Below are 22,710 nucleotides of genomic sequence, written 5' to 3' on the forward strand. Positions count from 1 at the left end.
ACAATGTAGGCAAATGACATAATAAAAGCTTTAATCATCGCAACACTCGCTGACAAAAACAAGTCAGTACACATCAGTGCACCTCTGTTTACAATTTAATCAAAACTCCAATACTTAAATATAAATCTGAATTTTCATCTAAGAAATATTTACCATAGGTCAGACCTGGTCTGTCCTACACATCCAGTATTATTCATATAATACATTTTTTATAAACCCAATAATGTTACAATTATTCAAATAATTTATAGAATTGTTCTCATTTATCACCATCATTCATCGCTTACAACACTTTGCATTAAATGCACAACAGTCACCACACAAAATATAAGAAAACCTAAAAAAAGCACAAGAATATTACTCAGTGGTGTGAGAAAATAAATCAATGATTAATTTTCAAAATAAATCATTTTATATACACTGGAGAAGACCAAAAAGAGGTATCACAAAAGACAGCTTTTTCCTTTGTGCCTTAAGATTAAAAAAAAAATCTGAATTCAAAGTAGAAAAGATGAGCTCCTCCTGAAAGAAAAAAAGAAAGTCACATGTTTATGTTGTGAAAATATATCAATAATACATTTTTGTAAAGAGCTGGATTTGTCTTACTATGGCTGATATGCTGTCAGAATCACAGCACAGCTATGGTCTGGTCTGAACCACCTCTTCACTCTGTAACAGGGAAAAAACAGCTCAATCAAGTCACAAATTTAAAAAAAAAAAAATCTAATATGTGCAAATTGGAAATAACAGATTTCTACCCACAAAAATGGGATTCATTTATTGTTGTAGCATTTTTTTTTGTATCTGCTTCTTGCAAAAGATAATGTTCTTGAGAAACCCTGTTGTTTACAGTATAAATAGCAGATAAAAACTAACAGCTGATACGAAACAAAGACAACAGCAAGATCCCAGGCCTGTTTCACTCTCGTCTGTAAAGCTCCAAAAAAAGGTGCACCTTGCCCTGCAACTGTGGCCTCATGAGTTTTAATCTTTAGTATTTTTAAAGTCAGTGTGCAACACTGCTCCAGAACTGACCTCGAGTTTGGATAATCCGTCGGACTCTAAGGCTGATGAGTGACTTGTAATTGGAGAGACAGGTGGAACGACAGACGAGGGAGGCAACTTTGGCCCATGGGGTAGAGACTGGCTTCGTTTCACAGCGGAGGACACTGCCTGGGCGAAGCGGGAAGGAGTTGGTGGAGCAAACGGTCTGGGAGCTGCGAAGCTCCTCAGTTTTTCCAAGCTCAGCCCCGCACTTGGCTCTCTCGACGGCAGGCTGCTTTGCCTCGTCATTCTCATGGAGGATACATTCTTGTCGTCCCACTGGGGGCTCCGCTGAACATTAGTGGCCTCTGCTGCCTCCTCTCGAAACTGTACAGGCGGTGGGGGCGGAGGAAAAGAAGGAGAGGGAGGGGGCGGCAGTGCCGGTCCTTCTGCGCTCCCTCGAGTCTCCTTGAGCGCAGAGCCAGGACTGGCACCGAGGCTTTTCTCAGCAGCCGAAGTTACATAATATCCAGGTGTTTTTTTGTGCTGTGCCAAGCGGAAAGAAGCAGGCTTGGGTCTAGTTGCGGGTGGAATTTTCATTTCCTTGACCTCTGCTGGTGAACCTGGTGGAGACACTGGATTAGCAGAAGAGAAGATCTTGTCTGGGCTGTGTAAAGCTGTTGGTGAAGAAGAATAAGTAGGTGTGGGTATACTTCCATCTACAGTGTGTTGAGTAGCAGCAGTAGTCGTAGAAGTAGTAGTGGTGGTGGTGGTAGAAGTTACTGTGCTAGTCAGTAAGTCATCCCTGGGTAAATTAAAACCTAGCTCACATTTCTCTTTTGAGATTTCAGTCTGTCCCTTCTGTCCTGTGTTCTCATTTAAGTCAAGAGAACCAATGTCAAGCCCCTCTACTGGAGTTTTAGAAGCAGCCTGCAGTGTCAGTGCAACTTCAAAGTATCTCAGTTTATCTTGGGATTTCTGAGGCACAATAGTGTATGTAGTCATCCCTACTTTGGGGATGTAGTCCCTTGTCAGTTCATTAGAAGGCTTAGGTTTTGGCTCAGAGTTTGTAGCATACATAGGGGACGCTTTCAATGTAGCAGGCACGCTTGGTGTTGAGTCTTGGCATGATGAAGACTGGAATGAGGCATGTTTCAGGTCAGAGGGTTCCAGCTCCTCTGTGAGCGTGGCTATGTCTTTTTTCTCCACCGTTTGTGTGGCAAGTGAGTTTGCCGATGAAGGAACTTTGTCCTCTTGTCGCTGTGGAGAAGCCGCGGAAAATCTGGTGAAATCTGTTTGCACTTGAGCATCTTCTCCAGTGGGAGACAATGTGCCGGCGGTGGCTGAACTCTCCAAGCCGTCAGTCAGCTCTTGAAGGCTTTCAGTGTTTGCTGGATTGGAGGCCTGCACTTCTGCGTCCTTCTTTTGAGGCAGAGGTTGGATGGTAACGGTACGGTCACCTTTAGCGCTTTCAGCTGCAGACTCTACGCAGATGGACTGTGGGCTGTCTTCAAGGGGTCCACTATCTATACAGAATTAAAAAAAAAAAATTACGTAAAATATAAGTTCTTTAACCCTTTTAAAACCACGGGGATCATCAGTGACACAGAAAGCCCCAGAAATGTAAAACTGTCTGAGTTGTTGTAAAATAGTTTGAATTAGATTTTGCAATCTCAGAAATGTTCAATCTGGACTTTTTAAGAATTTATATAAAGAAAGTTGGAGAAAATTCAATTCCGTTTTAGGTATTTAAGTACATAAGAATGGCAAATACTTTTTAAAAGTTCTACTTCTCCTTGAAAAAGGGTGCAAATTATTTACACACAGGGCATTTTTTGACACAATTACTGACAAAAATAGACAGGAAAGACCAGGCGTTTTAATAAATATACCTATTATTAATGGTGCTAAAAGGGTTAAGAAAGAAACACTCTCACACAGTGTAATGAAAACTGAAGAAAGGTGTCAAACTTCTAAAGAATATTAGTAAAACTAAAAAAATAGTACTGTTTTATTTTGAAGAAATACTCACTGGTAACTGCAGGTTCAGGTGAGTCTGTGACATTGATTTTCTTTTCACTCGGAGCTGCAGAGCCGTTTACAATGCTTTCCAGCAGACTGAAAAAAATACAAAGGCTTAAAAGAACTGCCAATGGTAAGGAGAAAAAAAAAACACTTCAGAGCTATACATAGAATTACTATAGTTCGTACTTGCCATCTGAGGACAGATCAGGAGACTGATCTTCCCCAATTTCCTTCACTGTGCTCTGAGACGCAACGTCTGGGGAAGGTGAATGCAACGAGACTTCAGACGACACGTTGAGGCTACTGAACTCCCCCTGGGTGCTACAGGCAGCTGCAGATGCTACAGGCCCGCTTGTCTCCTCCTGCTCCATGATCTCCTGTAGCGTGTTAGCAGCCACAGTCACTGTAAAACATGAAAAAAAGCAAAAATCACGCACAGAAGTCAATCAGAAGTATTCAGTACTATGGTTGCTTTTTTGGTTCCAACTTCTAAATTCCACTAAATGAAATATTCTCATCTTAAAGCAGTAGTTCAGATGTTTTGAAGTTGGGTTTTGCAGGAAGGCTCTGAACAATAATATCTTACCTGTTGTGGATAGCGATTTGAACGGTGTTAGTTTGGAGAAATAGAGTTCAGTTCTGACCAGACTGATGAGCTAATATTTAGTTCAAGCTGAGTAAAAACAAAAATGAAAAACAAAAAAAACCAACTCTTATTTAAAAAAAAAATTATTGCAGTCCATGCTATTGATATTTTATGAACCTTTACATTGATTCACATTCCATGGTCATTTGAATAGATCATGGCTTTTTGAAAGCACAAACAGCAACACTTGTAGAAGCTGGGGTACTGGAAGTAATATTTCTGCTTGAATATCAGTGTTACGCAAAACTGATGGAAATAGAAAGATAAGATAGCTTCATTTAAACCATAAGAAATCTTCAAGACTGGAGTTGTTCTAAGACAGCATTTACTAGCCGTTAGCTCGTCAATCTGATCATCATTAAACTATTTCTCCAAACTGGGGTCATTCAAAAAGCTTCAAAAAAAAGGTAAGATAATAATTGTTCACGGCCTTTTCACAGAACTCCACTTCAAAAGCTCTGGCCTATCCCTTTACTACCTGATTTGGCAGCTAAAGGAAGTTTACCACAGAGGAGCAGTGAGCAGCAGGAATTTCAAGGCCACTTAAACAAAGCTTGTTGTTCTTGGCCTCTGATCTCAGCATTTACAGAGTCACAAGTGGAAGTTCGGGAAAGGAACAAAAAAAAAAAGAGGAGAAAAAGGTTTCTTTGTAAAGTCAGTGTTAGAAACATTTAAGTATGAAGACAAGTGTTAAAATGTATCATTCTATAAATGAGATCTTATATGTTGGTAAAGAATAAAAGGAGCTGGGAGACTTCTTACCAGAGCAAAAGTAGTACAAGAAAAAAAACCTAATGTTTTAAGGATAGTAACATCTTAAGGGTAAACGGGAAAGAAAACTGAAATCTGTACGGACACAAATTATAACATTTGTTAGTAATTAATTACATAAAATATTATGATAGAATATGTGTTTTGTGTGAAGCTCAAAAAATTTAAAAGAAAGTAATAAAAAAAATGTGTCACAAATACCATCAGGACCCTTAACATGAATAACCTGAATTTTTTATGAAGAAAAACTGCTGAAATTTTAAAAGAGAAGTGCCCTTGGATTACACAATGCTTGATAAGGTTTCTGAAGGGACGTTTCAAGGCTCTGAGCACCACAAACACATTTTTTTACTCTTCACATGTAGAACAAAACAAGTAGATTTTAAAATCTTAGTAAAAAGAAGCACAACTGTGCTTAACAGGACGTCATCAAGGGATGTGGGAAAAGGTTTTCCCAATCGTCCTTGTTTCTCCAATTCCAGAAATATAAACCATCATAAACAAATTGTTTTTTTGTTTTTTTTATCCAAACCTTTGTTATAAATATTCTGAAATATTTTTAGTTTTTTGCTTTTAATTGCTGTGCATACAGGATGGGTGGAGTTTCCCCTAACAGGACAAGGGAGTCCAATGGGTCTCCACAAACACAGGAAAGTAGGCCCAAACTAGGTAATTATAGACAATTTAAAAGAAAAAAATACAAAGAGTTTAGTACCGAAATAAAATAAATTTAAAGAGGAGCAGCCTAGAAATTGGATGTTTTGTATATGAAGACTTTCTATTCTATTTCTTTTCATGAAAAGCTTAAATGAAACAGGACATTAAAATAAACACAAACAGAATCAGAGTGGCACAATATCTTATTGATAAAGGAAAAATAATTTGTAAAATTTAATTGATTTTTAACCTTGTTGGATTAATAATTGGATGTGCTCTGTGTGCCACTTCTCAATAACAACCACTAGGATGAGCAAAAGTCAAAGAAAAAAAAATGACGCCAGATTTACTGTGTCAAGGGCCAACTTTGTTTAATACCTGAACCAAACCACTTTTTTTTTAAGCAAACATTTGTGGCCATTGAATGATAATAAAAAAAATTGTACGGGAAACACAAAGAAATCAAAAAATAAACACAAAGGCAAACCTTGCAAATCGTCTGAAACAGTTTCTTGGAGAACGGGGCCCGGAGAACTCGGGGGTGGAGGAGCCCTGCGTTTGGTTCTCCTCAGCGAAGACTCGGCTGAAGACCCACGACTCACACCTGCCACCTTCAGAACGAGTTGCGTTTTAGAACTGAAGCGCAGACGCACGGAAAGATGAGAAATCAGAGCTGCCGATCTTCACGCTCACCTGATCGCCATCAGGAAGGGGGTTAGGCTCAGAGTGGAGCCTCCTGCGGCCTCTGAAGTCTGAGTGAAAGCCCTGGGAGACGAGGACCGGCGGTTGGGGTGCACGTCTCTTCTTTGGCACGTCGGCGAACAAGGGAGAGCTGAAAGAGGCCGAATCTGAGCAGGGTAGGGCCATACTGAGAGGTCGAGGTTTGCTGACGAGGACGGGAGAAGCTGGGGCACTGGCAGTCGTTGGCTTTAAAGAACAAACATCCAATTGGGACGCGATAAGAGGCACGTTTCCAAACAACACAGTGAACATTAACCAGTGGCACATTAAAGCGAAAAAAAGAAACCCTTCCAAACATTTAAAACGCTTTAAAAGAGCAATTTTTCTTGACCCTGTATGTTCATTGTTACGCTGAAATGTAATCATTTTACGTTCACCTTCTCGGCTTTCTTCTTGCTTTTTCTAAACATGCTGAACAGGCCTTTATTTTCCTTCTCCTTCTGATTTTTATCTTTGCTTGGCGTTACTGCTCCTGTGCGGGCAAAACAAAAACAGAAAAAGTCATACATTTGTGGGAACACAATGATACAATAGCTCTGTGGAAGTCAAACCATTCACTTCTTTGCAGTGATTAAATACCTGAAGAAGTCGGTGAGTTTGGATGCACAAGAGAAGCAGCTTGTCCTGCGAAGCAAACAAGCCTGGGATTTAGTGCATAACAAATGGCATTCGCAGCGAGGCTCAAAAGGTAAGCTGGTCAGGCACGGTACACGAAACACTACAGACACTTGGATGCAGACTTAGAAGAGTTTAAACACATTAGAACTCACTTTTTGTGTCTTTTGCATAAACTTCCCTTATTCCATGATCGTTAAGTGAATTGGACAAGTCCAACGGGGCCAGTGATGTGACATCTCTCAAAAGAACTGTGGTCTCAGTGTCAAATTCACATTTCTCACATATTGCCGGTATGAGTTCCCAAAGGGGAACTCGAGGATTTACCCGCAATATCGTTTTCTGGGTCTTTCTGTAGTTTATCACCATCCGAACGGTAGCCTAGAGAGAAAACAATGAGCCACTTGGATCGTTTATTCAACATGAACAACCAAAAAGTTGTGTTTACTGTAGTTGACAACAAACCTCAGGCATCTGGGGACCCGTCTTCTTGTTTGCATCCTCTCCTTTAGGTTTCAGTATAATCTTTTCTGCATCCAAAGTTCCGATCAGAGCATTGGGTTTGAGCTTGATGTTGTTCCTGTTGGATGTGATCAGTTCTAAAGTGTGGCTTGATGGGTTCAGGTGATACTTGGCACAAAGCATCACTAATAGGTCCATTAGGGGTTCACTGAAGGGCACAAAAACAAAACAAACAGGTGAAATAAAATGAAGAAATGCAGTGTCTTAGAAAATAATAATCAAAACGCAGAATTAGTCCCTTTTATGGCATTACATTTTAGACTTCTCTGTAGAAATTGGCGGGAAACCTACAGTATCTGACTCACTTACTGTATATTTGTTTATTAAGCAATTAAATGTGAGGATATAGTAGAAAGTGTCCATGCTAGTGTCACTGAGTTCAAGGTAATGCATAAAATTTTCATTTTGTTGAACCAACAGTTCAAAGCCCTCATATGTTCCATATAAATGTATTTTCAGACTAATACGAGCAGAAATCATTACATTTCTAATTTTTACTTGGAAAAAAGACAAACAATGAGCCAATAAACTAAAGGCCAAGCAGGTTCCTCTAGATGAGGGGTCTCCAATCCTGGACCTCGAGGGCCACTATCCTGCATGTTTTCCTTGTTTCCCTGCTCCAACACACCTGATTCAGTGGTTAAAGGACCTCTTCATGTCCTGCAGAAACCTGTTAATCACCCACTGATTTAAATCAGGTGTGTTGGAGCAGAGAAACAAGGAAAACATGCAGGATAGTGGCTCTCCAGGACCAGGATTGAAGACCACTGCTCTAAATGAACCAACTGGTAAATAACTTAGCTTTTTTTTTTAAACAGAGAAATTTGGCACAAGAGTTGATGTAAAGGCGGCAAGAATATGTGGGAAAAAAACACCACAAAACAAATGCATTGAAAGATTGCATCACGTTCCCTAAAACTAACAGTACTGTCAAAATTTCTTAAAGTAAACCACGAAACGCTAACTCAGTCGTTTCGGCACTCTGCACGGGTTTAAAGGGAGCAAAGAATGTAAATTTAATCTCTTTAAACAAAATTAACTTCAGTCGATTCTCAACAGGCCAAAGTGCAAAGGATACCTCTGACAGGCTGCTTATAAACTGTGTGCATAGACAGAACGATAAGGATATCTTAAGTAAACTTTTGATGGAAAGTCTTGAGCTCTGAAACAAAGGAGGACACGCAGACTTTGAAACGTTTGACACAAAAGGTAAGGCTGACACATACTGAGCAGATTACAGCCCGGGTTTAAGTTATTAACTGCGCCGAGTCATGCAAAACTAACATATTTAATTAGGTTTAAGAACCACATGTTTATTTTTATTTTTTTGCTTGAGATCGAACAAAAAATTAAACAAATGCAACAAATTCTGCATCAGCGCACCCATTAACTAAAACCACAACATTCAGCTACTCCACCCATCTGACTCAGCTGGATCCAACAGGACGTGATGACTTCATACCTCATACATCCCATGCAGAGTGCGGAGTTTAAAATGTTACAACAGAAGGACTGCAGCGCTCTAGATAAGAATCTGTCGCCTGAATGTACCTTCCATGAACTACTGCTGTCTTTTCCACTCCTCCGGGCAGAACCACGGTGAGAGAAAGCTCTTTATCGATGAGGTTCTCCTTCTGGTCCATGGTTAAATGAGGGTTTCCTGGGTGCCACTGGGAGAAACCTGAAGAATCCAGCTTCTTCAGTCCTGGCGGGGACGGGGCTTTGGTTTTGGCTGACACCCTGCAGTCAAACAAGAAAGACAAATTAACATTTTTTTTTTTTTTTAAACGTTACAGAGACTGGATTTCCTGCATTCTTTGGTGTGCATGAAGAAAACACAAAAAATGTTTCTTTCAAGACAACACAGAGGGAACTTTTTCTTCTACAGGTTTTTACGAAGCATAAAGGCTGAAACGTTTAGGTGTTCAAGACCACTTTGCACACAAGTCACAAGACGACCAAGTGGACAGATTTGCCCATGAAGCCTGAGGAACAGACTTAGAAGAAAAAGATGTGAGATACTGGCTTTTAAACCCATGGATAAGACCTGGTTGGGGCAGTAAAAATAAGCATTGTTGCAGTGTTGTGTATATTGTACAAATATACATTAAAGGAGTACGGCCAGGATAACACATATAGTAGATATTTAGGAAAAATGTATTCATTTCTATAAATAAATAGACATAAATAAAAAATAAAATGGAGAACAGCGATTTGCCCTTCCCCCGTTTGGATGTTTTCCGTCAGCTGATCAAACATTCATGTGATTTCTACAACCCAAATTATTGAAGAGAGCAACGCATATTCAAAAATGCAGCGACTGAGCCCGCAAGCGAGAAGTTGTTTTACATTTTAGAGTGCTGTCATCGCAGGGTTTAAAGCTTAGCTGCAACACATGTCTGATATGAGAAACAGCTGATGTTATGACAGGCAAAACAAAAACCGTAAACAAGAGATCGCATCTTTGGTGAACCGAGGAATCATGAACCTTGGAAACATTCAGTCGGTTTGTACGCAGATAGAAAAGGGGTTTTTCGTAGATCTAGTGCTCTGAATTATGGCCTGTAAAGTCTCACATGTGGTCCCTGCTTATTCAAACAGAGGAATCTGAGCAATGCAAGGTCACAGGCTCCACTGAGGCACGTCTACAGAAGGATTATTAGTATCTCGATGGGGGCGGATGCCCTTAAACACTTTGAATATGACATATCTACTCACACATACACACTAAAACAAATATTTATGCTTGGATTCGAAGTTCCTCTCGAACAGTCAGTCAGTATAACTCAAATCTGTCGTAGTGAAAAGGCAAACAGAAGTGTTTTTTTATGCAGCGTGAACCCCTGTTGCAGTTTTTAAAGTGTGCAAAATAAAACACTGAAAATGATGAACTGAGGCTGAAAAATGACACTATTGTTCAATTAATATAACAAAGTAACCTGCATAAACTGGCAGTGTAATTATTATTAGTGTTAAAAGTAGTACCCAAAATATCCAGGTCTAAAGTTAACAATAATGTTTAATATAATGTTTGTTTGTTTTCTTACAAATATGATGTGAAGGTAACTATTAAAAGCCACCAGAGTTTGTTTTTAATTAAACCAAACACAGGCCGCCTTTAAAATTAAAGAATATTTCTCCCATTGGTCTGCTTGTTCTTAAAGCACACATGGGCAAAATTATGGCCTGAGGACCGAAAGCAGCTCTTTAACCATCTCCATCTGGCTATTAATACATTTAAATAAAAACAAAACAACCTAAAATAAGTAAATAAATGAGACATTTTTATTACTGAAACTTGAAGCAAGTGAAAACAAAAGTTATGCTGCATTTTTACTTGTTCCCAACAAAGAATGTCATCTATGTTATGGACTCAAACTGGCCTAATTGTACTGGTAGAACCAGGCTTAGAATAATAGCTTCAGGAGAAAAAAAATCAAGTTCTCTAGATGTTATATTTCCTTCACCACCCATTTATTTTCCATATCTGTCATCCCTTTCAGGGATCTGGAGTCTATCTCCAGCTATCACTGGGAAAGAAGCAGGCTACAGGCTATGATCCAGTGGTAGAAAGGCTGATTTGCAATCGAAGGATTGGGGTTGATCCCCGGTACCTGCAGGGTGCCGAAGTGCCCTGGGGCAAGACACTGACACCCCCCAAACCACGTCCTCACCAACGTGCTTATCTGTATATGAATGTCTCCGGGCTCCGGGCTTTTCCTGACTGTGTGTTAGAGGAAGAGGTTATAATTTTGCGTTCGATATTGAAAATTCCAGCCTGTGCCTGTGTTTCTATTTTACTATTTTACTAAGTCAAAAAGGCCATCTGGAAAAAGAAAAGTGTGAAGCTCACATGCGCTGGTTTACCTGATTGTATGTTTACTGTCAGCCAAACTACATTCATTTCAGATAAAGAATACACAACCACACGAGCCAGATTATCTAACCGGAACAATAACTGTCATACTGTAACCAAGAGCTATGTATTTTTGTTTACTCTCTTCTGTGTTGGCAATGAGGAGTTGGAAAAACCTGCTTGAAAATAAACAGGCGGAGGGATGTGCCAAGTAAACTCTGCTAGAAAACAGCTTACCCCACGCAGGCCCAACTGGATTGCAGCAGCTCTTCCCAAATCCATAAAACAATCCAACCGTCACGAACAAAGTCCTCGCAAACTTCTACTGTGCCAAAACAGGTATTTACTAAACTGAGTTACAAAACCTGTGATGTGTTACAAAACTTTCAGAATCAAGATTTCAAGGGTAAAACAAACAAATATGACAGCATATTAGCCAAACCGTGAATGCAAACTTCAGTACGGGCCTTCAATTATAGATTGCAAATTTAAGTTTTCAGTAAAGCCATAAAAAGTCTAACAACAAATAAATAAATACATTTTTAAAAACAGGACATTTGGTTTGCTGCTTTAGTCATAAAAATGGACAATTCCAGGATCCAAGAAGCCAAAAAACCCCACTTATTTTTAACATGCATACAGCTAAAAAGCACAAAAAGACCCAAACCTCTGAGGCAAAACAGAAACAGGCATATTTGACCATTATAAATAACTTTGGGGGAGAAATAGTTCAATTAGGCCACAAAAAATAAATTATTTAAAATTTATAAATATTACAAATGTTTTAGTTTCAAAGGATCTCAAATGCATCAATGTATCAAAGTTGATCTAAAATTAAATGTGTTAAAAAGTCAGGAGTCAAGAATGAACAGCAGCCAGACAAGCAGAGTGGACACAAAATAGCAACAATTTCAACAGTTCCAGATTTCCACATATTAAATGGGGCAGAGATGAAGAATTAGGAGCTGCATTTGGACAAAAAAAATAATAAAAACAAAACTTACCTTCAGCATACATGCAGCACATGTATACTTTCCACATGGACGGCCATGTTTAGCAGATTAGAATCAACAGAAAAGGCGTTTCCCTCATTTGCTCCAAACATACAGAGTCAGCAGACGTTTTCAAAATGTCACAGCAAACTGCAGAATACACAGCATTTTATGAGGCATTTAAGTATTTTAGTGTATGTCTAAGAGTTTAATTAATGCCAAAAATGAAACTCAGAGCTATGAACCATAAAATAAATGTGACGGAGGTTCTTCATTTAGCAGAAGGGCTAATAAGAGACTCGACATTAGCATTTGTACATACATTTTTGTACATTTCTTTTTCTAACATTACTTCCATGTGTGCTGTTTTGTATTTTTAACTATTTCACCTTGCTCACTTATAGTTACCAAACGCTCCACCTTGACTGTATCAAATAGGACAACCAGCTAAATGTTGTCAGTAATCGTTTGAGCACTATGAACCTGCAGCCATTTGTTTTTCTGAACTTCCATGGCTAAAACCCATAACTGCACACGAATGCTTGTGCCGGTTGGTCCTGCAGAGTTTCAACATGAGTCACAGCCTCCGCTCCTATTGGTTCACAGACCTGTTATTCCACCAGCGAGTGCAGCACTCCTTCATGCACCTAAAGGCTACCCTGCACTGCTTGGGCGCTAATATTAGAGAAGCTTTTCACAACCTGAAGTCTACGAACGCTACGATGATGCACTGTACAAGTGGAAAATATAGAAGACAAGAAAAATTTCTGCCAATTACTGTTTTTATATAAAAGTGTTTGGTTTTCTTTGTTCTTTTAAGGAAATGAAATGAAGGAAATACCCCTTCAAATGCATTACAAAAAATGAAACAATCAGTAGAGACGTCTTATGGATTTCAAACAATATTTTGCTTAGTATATTGGAGTAATGAGAGAATATTGAACATTTGTTTGAAGAACTGTATTTTAAAAAGGCCATCCTGGCTGTAGTGGCTTATTTTTAAATAACTTTTCATGATCAGATCAATGGCACTGATTACTGTTCTCCTTCTTGTATTTTATTCATCATCATTTCTCTTGCATAGAAACAGTTCCAGACAAACTGCATTGTAAGCATAAGATTGAATAAAATGATTTCAATGATTTTAAATTGACGGTTTCGACACCAAAATTAAAGTCACACAACATGGGAATGACTAAAATAAACAATTTAGGCTTTACCTTTTAACAATAAATACTTGTGCAGTTTAGGAGCTTTTGAAATAATTCAATATATTACAATAATGTTTATATAAAAAGTAAAATAGTAAAAAAAACTCATCATGACGTGTGTACATGTAGATATTCTCAATAAATTATCGCACAAAGTTTAAAAAAGGTTAGTCTGGTAATTCACAGATGTGTTGACATTTTCTTTCAATTGGTTGCTAAGAAAACGATCGTCAGAGGATCCTTGTTGGAGTTGATTGGTTGCAAGAAAAAGTCCTCAGTAGTCATAAAAGTCTGACACAAACTTTGAAAATGTTCATGTGTTTACACACTGGTGTGTGTTTTACAGTGGAAACAATAACCGAGTCAGTTTGCACTGATAGCAGTGAAACTGCATCCATTTGTGTCTTTTTTTGTACAATCCTGCTATCAAAAGTTGTCTAAATCTGTTAAGACTGAAACAGAGTTTTGCGATGTCACAATGAAAAGGCATGTTGGCCTCCCAACGATAACTAGGTCACAAACCTCTGATGTGTCACTACTGAAACTGGGGGACATTTTCTTCCACTGCATGTCGACAGAAAAAACTAACTAAACAGCCAATTAAACTGAGGGCAATGGAGACAAAGTCCTGACTTCCTGTCTTCATGGAACTGGCTGTTTTTATCTAAACATGTTCCATTTCCATAAAGTTTGAACTCTTTCTGAAACACGACAATGGGTCACGAGTCAGCTGACATGTTCATCAGGAGTACTGTAAAGTCTGGAAGGTTTTTCTGTGACCATGTTCCCTTACATAAGAAAAGTGATCATCCTCCAAAAGAAGCACTTCATAAATTAGCAGGGAGAAATATTCAATGAGCCATAAACTCAGCCCAATTTTTATAGCCGTGTCACCAGAGAGGCGTTTTTTGAAATTATGACACCTCAGGCTGGCGACAAACGCAAAGCTTCATACTTTGTGTTTTCCATGCAGCTCTGCGTCGGTGTGCTGCTGATTGAGATGGACATGCTGCAGCTTGACTCTGCTGATGCCTCACTCTCAGGCTCTCCCTCGGAGCTCCAACACTCACAAACAAGCCCATTCAACACGCACACAACAGCCTTGACAGACATGATCACAGACGAGCGGGAAATAATAGCTCGGCCGTCCGCTGTGTCATTTCCTACACTTCATCATAAGATGATCTTGTGATCTTCTGCAAAAAGGAAAACAAAAACTATCGTTGCTATGGGAAAACAAAAATACCACAATGGAAGTTGCTTTGATAAACTGAGCGTTTTGGGACTCTTGAGTAAGATTACTTTAGACAGGAAGTTATAGACTTTACATATGTAAACGCATCTCTGTTTAAGTTAAACAACTCCTTAAAACCCTGGAAAGGCAAAACACCCAAATGCAACTTCTAGTGTAAAAATACCTTAAACCCTTTCTAATAAGGTGTGAAAAAGACAGAATGAAAGACAGAGGCGAGGAGGTTAACAGAGCTGAAAATACTGGCTATGCAGTTTTTTATAATTTATTAAAAATTAGAAAATAAACAGGAGTCATGCAACTAAAACCAGCGCCAATTCAAAGTTTCTTCAGTTTGATCAATTAAAAGTAGCTGAAATATTTAAAAAAAACTCCTGGAGTAAAGGGAGCTGAAATGAACCAGACCAAACCAGAGTCAGAAATATTACTTTTCTCTGAGGCAGTGAGAAGATGGATTAACAAAAATGTCTTCTGTGGTATGCTAACAGCTGCTGGGTAGCAAGATGGCCCCTTGGGGAATGGTGGGTTCAAGTACAAAGACAAAAACAACATTTTTTTTTTTTTAATTTTGGAGAAGTTTTTTTTTTTTTTTCTTTTAGTCACACTTTCAGACAACACCCTGTTTATTTTAGGAAGCAAAAGCCACAATCAAACTCAATGCTCTGCTGACCAAAACAAGCCCTCCACTTGCCGTAGCGTCGCTATACAGTCAGATGTACAGGCTTAAACATGCCACCGTGCAGCAACACACCCTCCTCGTCAAGTCAGAACACATACACAGTGAACAGAAAAACAGAAAACTGTAGCCAAAAACATTTGAAGTTTGTTCAAGAGTATGCTGCTGCAGCAGAGAAGACAACAGTAAGAAGCAGAAAGTTGGAGAGCAGGTGACAGACCTGCTTTTCCACTAACATTTGCCAGCATTTCATTCCTCTTACCTTTCTGCTCAACGTTGTTCCTGCTCACATAATTTCCACTGTGCTGTGTTCTCCCATGAGGAGTCAGACAGACTGAGCTCTATCAGCGTAGCTTTAAAAAAAAAAAAGAAAAAAAAAATCCATCTTAATGCCACGCCCAAATCCGTGACATCAGAAATCTGCCTCCTCTGCCTAAACCCCGCCAGCCTTCTGAGAGCTCCAGCGTACAGTGGGTTGGTAGCACTTCCCCCGTGGTCACGAGCAGAAAGGTAAGCAGCTTTGCCTCCATATGCAGACATGAACCTGAGGGTGGGGCCAGTGGAGCAGCACACACACACAATGACACACACACACACACACACACACACTGTGGACTCAGACAAAGACAACAGTAAATCTGCCGAATGATCACATTTTAGCTTTTTTTTTCTGCTCGTGCCAGCAAGGGAAGTCAAAAGGGTCGTTATGTTGTCTTATCACAAGGTCTCCTCAGTTTAATCAAGTAATAGTCCCATGTTTGTTTTTGATTATGACAAACAGTGCCTACTGTTCAAAACCACACCTTACTTCGGCAGAACTGACTCACTCCAAAATTACGTTACAGGACTTGTCAGTTGAGCAAAACCATAATTAAAGTGATTCTATACAAAGCTATGAAATAATATGCATTACCACAGTGTGAACATTACCTCTGTCCAAACACGCTGGAGGATTACAGAGACCTTTTCTTCATTTAAAGAGAATAAAACAAATAAACGGACACAAAATCGTCCAATTCAGACAAAATTAGTTTACCATATAAACGCTCTTAGACAACATTACAAAAACAATCAATTTTCTTTTGTTTGAATCGACATTTAGAATAAAAAAAATAGTCTGATTTAGTTTTTCTTTTGGAACAAAAAACAAGAAGCTAAGACCTTCAAGACACATTAAAAAAATAGTTCAGATAATTTGAAGTGGGAATCAGCTGGCAGATTATGAACAAATATGATCGTGCTTGTTGTAAATATTTGTTGAACAACATCAGTTTGGAGAAATGAAGTTTAATTATGGCTGACTGACAAGTAAACGGAGGAGGGCCAAGACCAGAGTGGACTGCTGCCTTTTAAAACATCGATAAGCTCATAATGCATCATGCAAACTCCATAAACCTTTACATCACTGTCAACTTCACATTGTATGATTATTTACATGAAATGCTATGGTTTGTACGTGCAAACAGCAGCAGCAGCAATTAGCTGTTGCACTTCTAGTGTATCCTAGGGCATTTAAAACAGGAAAATCATAAAATTTTTGCCAAATCAGTTGGTAATGCAGCATCGATTGTGGCGTAAATCTTATAATTCAACATTCACATTAGATACACAGATAAGCTGCTTTTGGTCCTTTGAATATTTTAAGATTGGAGTTGTTTTAAGATGGCAGCATTTCACTTTTTTTGTCTTGGTCTCACTCAGACTCTTCAGTCAGAATAAAACTAATTATCCAAACTGAGACCATTTAAAAGCCACCTACAACCAGTAAGATGATAACTGTTCATAGGTTCTCCACAGAACCCTGCTAGAGAAGATTTGAACTATCCTTTTAGTAACATCTCATTGAGACTTTTGCATTTTACAAAGCATACCATTTAAATATACCTGCTGCTCTGAGTCATCCAGTCTTATTCTCTGCAAATCTGCTCTTTTGTTAAAAAAAAAAAAAGAAGTAAAAGCTACAACTTGCCCTGGTTACCGTCTAGTACAGAAACAATAAATCTTAAATAAACTTTCCATTGTGAAACAAGGGTTCTGTGCCAATTCTTTATCTGCAGTCTCGTGTTTTTACTCAAGAATGTGCAGCCCATTCTCCAAACAGCACCACCGTACACCGTGAAACGATAAGGAGTGAATGAAGACGTTAGCAGGCTGGAGGGGTGCAGCTGAGAAGTTCCGCAGAATTAAATCTCTTATGAGCTTTAGTCTTATCTTACGTAAATATTTCCCTCTTAAGTGCTCAGATTTTTATTCATATCTTAGCATCTCTCTACGTATTGCGCTTCCCTGGCTGTTGAGCCGTTAGATGGCCGACGGTGATAAATTTTCTGTTGAAAGGGGAATGTCACCACTTTAGATAGATGCAGAGAGCCACGCTCGGTTTATGCACCGACAGCTAATCACTTGCCAGAATCAGTTTCCTCCCTGGTTATGAGGTAATACTCCTTTCTTGTGCTTAGAAAATTTGGAGCCTCGTAATGGGCCGCCTGCCAATTCGATAACGGAGCTAAGACGGTGTCCCCTCCCCACTGGAGGCTTGCTATATCCCAATTTGTTCCCCACTACCCATGTGTTGCTGGTATTCAGCAGCGAACTTTTACTCCCAGTTAAACCAAAACCTTCTCCTCTTTAGACTCTCGACCTTATCTGCCTTCTCTTCCAACCACAACTGCACTCGGCTATACACACCGCAGCACCTAGTCCTCTTCAATCATCCTTGAGTTTATTTTAAGTTTTGTCTGTACGACTTATTTTGTGTCATTTAAAAAAAAAAAAAAAAGTCAGAGCCACAGTGGTGGAGATTGGGGGCTCCTGAGGGAAGACTAAACACAAGGCCCAGAACCACAGCTGGTAATCTGGTAGGAGGTCACTCAAAGTAAACACAAACTTTTAAAGAGAATCTGGATAGGCCATTACTGCACAAGCAGTGTGGGATGGGAGGAAATTTTACTACGAAAAAAAAAAAGAACACAGGGTCCCTATGAGAAGTTCCCACCTCCTGTGTGTCATTTGTTAGAGCAGGCAAAACAAAAACTTTTTCCCACAGAAGTTCCTAGCACAAGTCTGGTCAAAATCAAAGTCACAGGATGTCGCTTTACATTATAATATGAAGCAGCGAAAGATATTTAAGACCCAGACTTAAGCTTTCATCATGTCCACTTGTCATGATCAGCCCCAATTAAACTTAATACCCCTCCCGATGATCAAACGTGCTTAACGCCGAAGCAAAGTACGCGAGCAGATCTGTGCATTTTCCAGTATGAGAGATCTGAGATCCTCACTTTGATTTCTCAAAATCATTCTGGGTCCCTGAACTAGGGTCTGCTATGGAACATTAACCCCACCTTATCTCCGTGCAGCTCAAATATTTTCCCTCTAAACATTGCACCATAACAAACCCACGGACCTAAACGTTCAGCTAAACATAAAGGAGTGGACACAATGCATGTTTCAGTCTGTTTGTGCACTTTTTTTTTTATACACTGATCAAAAGAGGGCTTAAAAGAACTTAAAAGAGCTTGTTTTTGGTCTTCAGGAAGTCTTTTCCAGTTAGTGGACACACAAAGGTCCCACTCAGACCGCACAGAAAAGATAAGGTGCAATAATTCACCCCACTCTCTGGTGACTTGATCAAATGCAAGCATTTTCTCTCTCTTTTTTTTTTCAAAGCAAGACAAACATTTGGATAAAACAACTTGGTGAGCGAGAACGCTATCCCCAGAGTCATAATTACAACCGTCACACTGTGTCCCTTCATCGGAAACAATGCAGCGTTGTCTAAAGTGGGGCATCTGTCAATGGCCCAGCAGCATACGTTCCATCTTCTGATCATCACATGAACTGAGGTTTACCGAAACAAACGTGCACACTGGAATATCAGTAAAACCGGCACTTTTATTTAGCCCCTAATCGTATAGAAACAGTATTTAGCATTGCAGAGATCTTTTGTACAAACAACTTCAAAAGCTTGCAATCTCAAGCTAAAGTGTTAATATTAACATTACTGCACATAAATAAACAATTGCATTTACAAGTTAAAATGGCAAAAGTATAGTATCATTTCACAGGCAAAGCACATTGGGAAATCCAGCTGGCAAGACAAAATGTGTGAATCCAGAATATAAAGTAGCTTATCTTTCTTTAGTTACTAACGCTCTCTATCAGAGCCAGAGTCCTGACTGAAACTGGTACAGCTGCCTGTTTGTGTCATGCTGTGGTCCATGTGCTCGCTTCACTAATTGTTAAGAGATAATACGGTTCGCTTTATCTGTGTCTCAGCAGTGCGATGTTACGCAAAATGCCACAACTAGCGCCAAACTACCCAGACGTGAGGTGGGAGACAAGATCCCAAACACGCTCAGAAACACAGTGACAGTGCCATCTAGAGAAACACATTATAGTTTACAGGTATGTGTTTTTTTTTAATCAAATCATGACCAAACACCAGTTTAAAACGTGTGTTTTTTAGTTTTTTTTTTTTTTTTTGCAGAAATACATTGCAGACCAGCTTGATACTTTCATTTAAAAATAAATGTGCATCAAGTTTAAAACCACAAGTCAAGACTGCCTGGCTTATCTCTGTAATAATCGGATCAGAACAAACACTGATAATGAAGGTCAAGCAAATTGAGGCAATTTGTCCATTTCGTCGCACAAACGTTTGAATGGTATCGAAGATATGCAAGATGTCCTATTGAGAGCACACAAAGGCCCGATTCAAGTGGGGTCACTGCGAATGTTACGCAGGCTAAGAGTGGGAAGCATCCAACTGTTATTGCCTGGAAAAGTGCATAACAGAAAACAAAGTGGGGCCAAGTCTTCCAGGCTATTTCACTGGCGGACAATCAGGATCTGTGCAACAAATCTACTCAACCATCAATGTTGTCGTAACACAACCGTAAGGCCTAGCGATAAAGAGGAACCTCTGGTATAAGAATCAAACCGTGCTTGATAAAACTCATCACTGTCCATAAAAAAGTATGCACTGCTGTTTATGGTCGACGTGTTGGCTTCAGAAGAGCAACAAAGGCGAGTCATTATTCCCTGTTCCCAGCCTGCTTTATGCTTGTGAGGGAGAAAGCATCCATGAGACAAAACTTTCCAGTATCTAAACACACACTCACTCAGTGCTGCTTGGGTTTTACTGTTTTTCCTCTTACTTTATTTCATTTTGTGGGTGGATATTTTTTGAATGAAACCCTTTATCTTGCTTTATGAGCCTTTATGAGCCCACTGAATGTGAGTGGGCTCTTTGGAGGCAGCGTGCTCTTGACCAAATTATGGATCGTTGTAAGCGAAGACAGCCTTGTTGCCTCTGTGGACGAGGAAGAAGACACTGATAAGCTTTATTCTATTCTGGGCCTTGTGATTTCTGCGTCTCCAATTCGGTCACGGCTCTTCGACTTTTTTTGCACTCAAATTCTTCAGACGGCTTCGTCTGAGCAGCCAGCCTTGCCATAACTCTCGTTGGTTAACTCACGTGAACAGCTGTGCCCCGGGATAGCCTGCGTGTCGGGGAAACAGCTGTGGGGATTCAAAATACCTTAACTGATTCCACATTCTGCCCAGAAGGAGAGCCAGCCATGTGAGATCATGGTTTTAGGTGTGTCCAATTAGCTGGGCCAACTCGAAGAAGAGCACGCTTAGAAGGGGGACTGCATATGCTCTTCTCGCTGAACAATTAGCGGCGTAGCTCTAAAACAACATTTGTCAATGCTTCGATAAAAAGACCTTCTAAAAAGGGGTGAAGGGACACGGTTTGTTGTCCTGTTCAGATCTCCTGAAGTTGAACAATATTCCTATGAGCTCAGCTCGTGTGCCAGCTCATCGATCATGCCCAGGTCAGTGTTTAGAATAAATGAAGCGCAGCTTTGAGGAGGTCGCATAAAATCTTTACATATGGATGCATTTGGAAATAGAAAGAAGCAGAAAAAAAAAGAAACCACAATTAACACGGAGAACATATGGAAGAATGGTTCACTTCACCAAATTTTACTGAAACCACAGAGACATTTAGTTACTCCCTGCGCTGCCAAGACGTGTGTCTGTGATCTCAGAAAATAAAAACACAAGTCACACAGAGAGGGTGCTTTTTTTTTTATACATAATTTTCCTAAATCCTATTTTTACATAAGAGAACTAACAGTGATACAGGGCAGGATAGGAAACTTTGCAGATCTGTCTTGGAGTGCTGGCTTTGAAATGATCGTACGCTCAAAGTCTCCATCTCACTTCAAATTTAAAAATGTTGACATCTTGACAGATTGCTTGTGAATGCCAAAAAAGACTGTAAAAAGGGGAAAAAAAGCCCTGGAAACTCACTTTATTCTTTTAATGATTCCAACCGCTGGCTTATAAGTGGCTGACATCATCTCAGACTCTATATGTACCAAAAAACTGATGGGAAATTCCATCAAGTCACACACACACACACACACACTCCGGGCACCTCTTCAGTGCACTTTCCTTTGACTGGTGGACCAATTTGTGTATGATCGAATGTGAGCTTTAACCCCAGAGAACGCACGACTTCCGCAACAATCATCAGGCTCATCGCGGTGACAAAGCAGGCCGAATGTTTGCCCTGCAAACCAGTTCCCATGACCCCCTCCATATGGTCGAGGGAATTCCTTCGTAAAACTCTGTAAGCAGGAAATGAAGAGGGGTTCAGGGGGTTGAAGACTCTGCAACAACCGTGACTCCTCTGAGATGCACAGAGGGAAAGGAATGTCTGTTAAAAGTCGCTTTTCGAGGGATGCGTCATGTGACAAAAAGGTGTCATTATGCTCATGTGTCAAACAGCTGTGTGTGTGCCGCCAGCTGCTGTTAACAGCATCACAACAAAGCTGAAAGAAGGCTGGGCTCATATTTGTGCACAAAGAGGGGGCAAAACAAACATCCTTCCCCCCAAAATGAGTTTAAAAACCGATTAGTGTCACCGTCTGCAGTGTAAAACCCACTTAGACACAGGTTCTAATAATTATCATGTTGTTCTTCACTGACAAGTAAAGCAGCTATTACTGCAGCTTTTTTTAAATGACTGTTTCTGCTGGATACTTACCTCAAACCAGAGCTTCTCGGATGGGACTGAGATCCACGATCATCCATGACTAAACTCAGTGGCTTAACAAAATCCTTCGGACTAGTCAAACACAAACACAGAGAGCAATTCATTTTCAGTGCGAGCTATCACACCAATTGTAACAAAAGACTAAAGTTTAAGCCGCTGCTTTCAAGCGACACACAAAAAAACAGGCAAAAATCCAAATGTGGGCGAATCCCGCATGAGGTCACCAGTTTAACCATTTCTTCTGTTTCTATCGTGAATATGCCTTAGTGTTTAATTGTCATACCTTACCATGAATCCAGATGGTGACTGAAGCAGCTGCCAGCTTCCATCGGGAAGAAGAAAGTAGGAAGTCTGCTACAAACAGGTTTTATTTGGACACATGTCGGTATGAAAGTGTCTCATTCGAGTTCATCCCAGTGAGCTTTATCCTCCTTTCTCCTACCCTCGGGGCTCCCTACGGTCAGAAAGGCATTATTTCTTTCCTGTCACCGCAGTCAACACAACTGTGCCAACTTTCATCTGTAACATCGCAGGCAGACACTTACAGCTGCTGCATCGCAACGCTGAGCTGGAAAAAAAAAAAAAAAAAAGTAAAGAAAAGTTGGGCGGATCTCCTGTTCCTCACCGTCAGAGTTCCCAAAGGAAAATTTACTTTTGTCAAAGCTTACCTTTTAAGCCCCGTATGGTAACAGC

General features: G+C 39.8%; 1 protein-coding gene across 3 annotated transcripts; it reads right to left on the reverse strand.

Annotated features, from left to right (window-relative positions):
- Nucleotides 1-14: 14 nt before the first annotated feature.
- cobll1b (cordon-bleu WH2 repeat protein-like 1b) lies at nt 15-22,553 on the reverse strand. 3 transcript variants are annotated; one of them, XM_017424578.3, is made up of 14 exons: nt 22,306-22,553; nt 22,009-22,089; nt 8,513-8,701; nt 6,905-7,109; nt 6,595-6,820; nt 6,404-6,448; nt 6,202-6,296; nt 5,777-6,010; nt 5,571-5,694; nt 3,196-3,412; nt 3,017-3,102; nt 1,036-2,510; nt 607-669; nt 15-522 (listed from the first exon to the last, which is right to left on the reverse strand). In XM_017424578.3, exons 1-13 carry the CDS (start codon nt 22,344-22,346, stop codon nt 640-642), a joined length of 3,048 nt encoding a protein of 1,015 aa, XP_017280067.1. In that variant the 5' UTR covers nt 22,347-22,553; the 3' UTR covers nt 15-522; nt 607-639. The 3 variants fall into 3 exon arrangements, with proteins under 3 accessions (XP_017280067.1, XP_017280068.1, XP_017280069.1); XM_017424579.3 differs by having other exon boundaries at nt 22,301-22,553; XM_017424580.3 differs by lacking the exons at nt 22,009-22,089; nt 22,306-22,553 and adding an exon at nt 15,211-15,380.
- Between the last annotated feature and the right edge of the window lie 157 nt (nt 22,554-22,710).

The sequence above is a fragment of the Kryptolebias marmoratus genome, linkage group LG6 (genome assembly GCF_001649575.2).
Source record: "Kryptolebias marmoratus isolate JLee-2015 linkage group LG6, ASM164957v2, whole genome shotgun sequence".
NCBI classification, from domain to species: domain Eukaryota; kingdom Metazoa; phylum Chordata; class Actinopteri; order Cyprinodontiformes; family Rivulidae; genus Kryptolebias; species Kryptolebias marmoratus.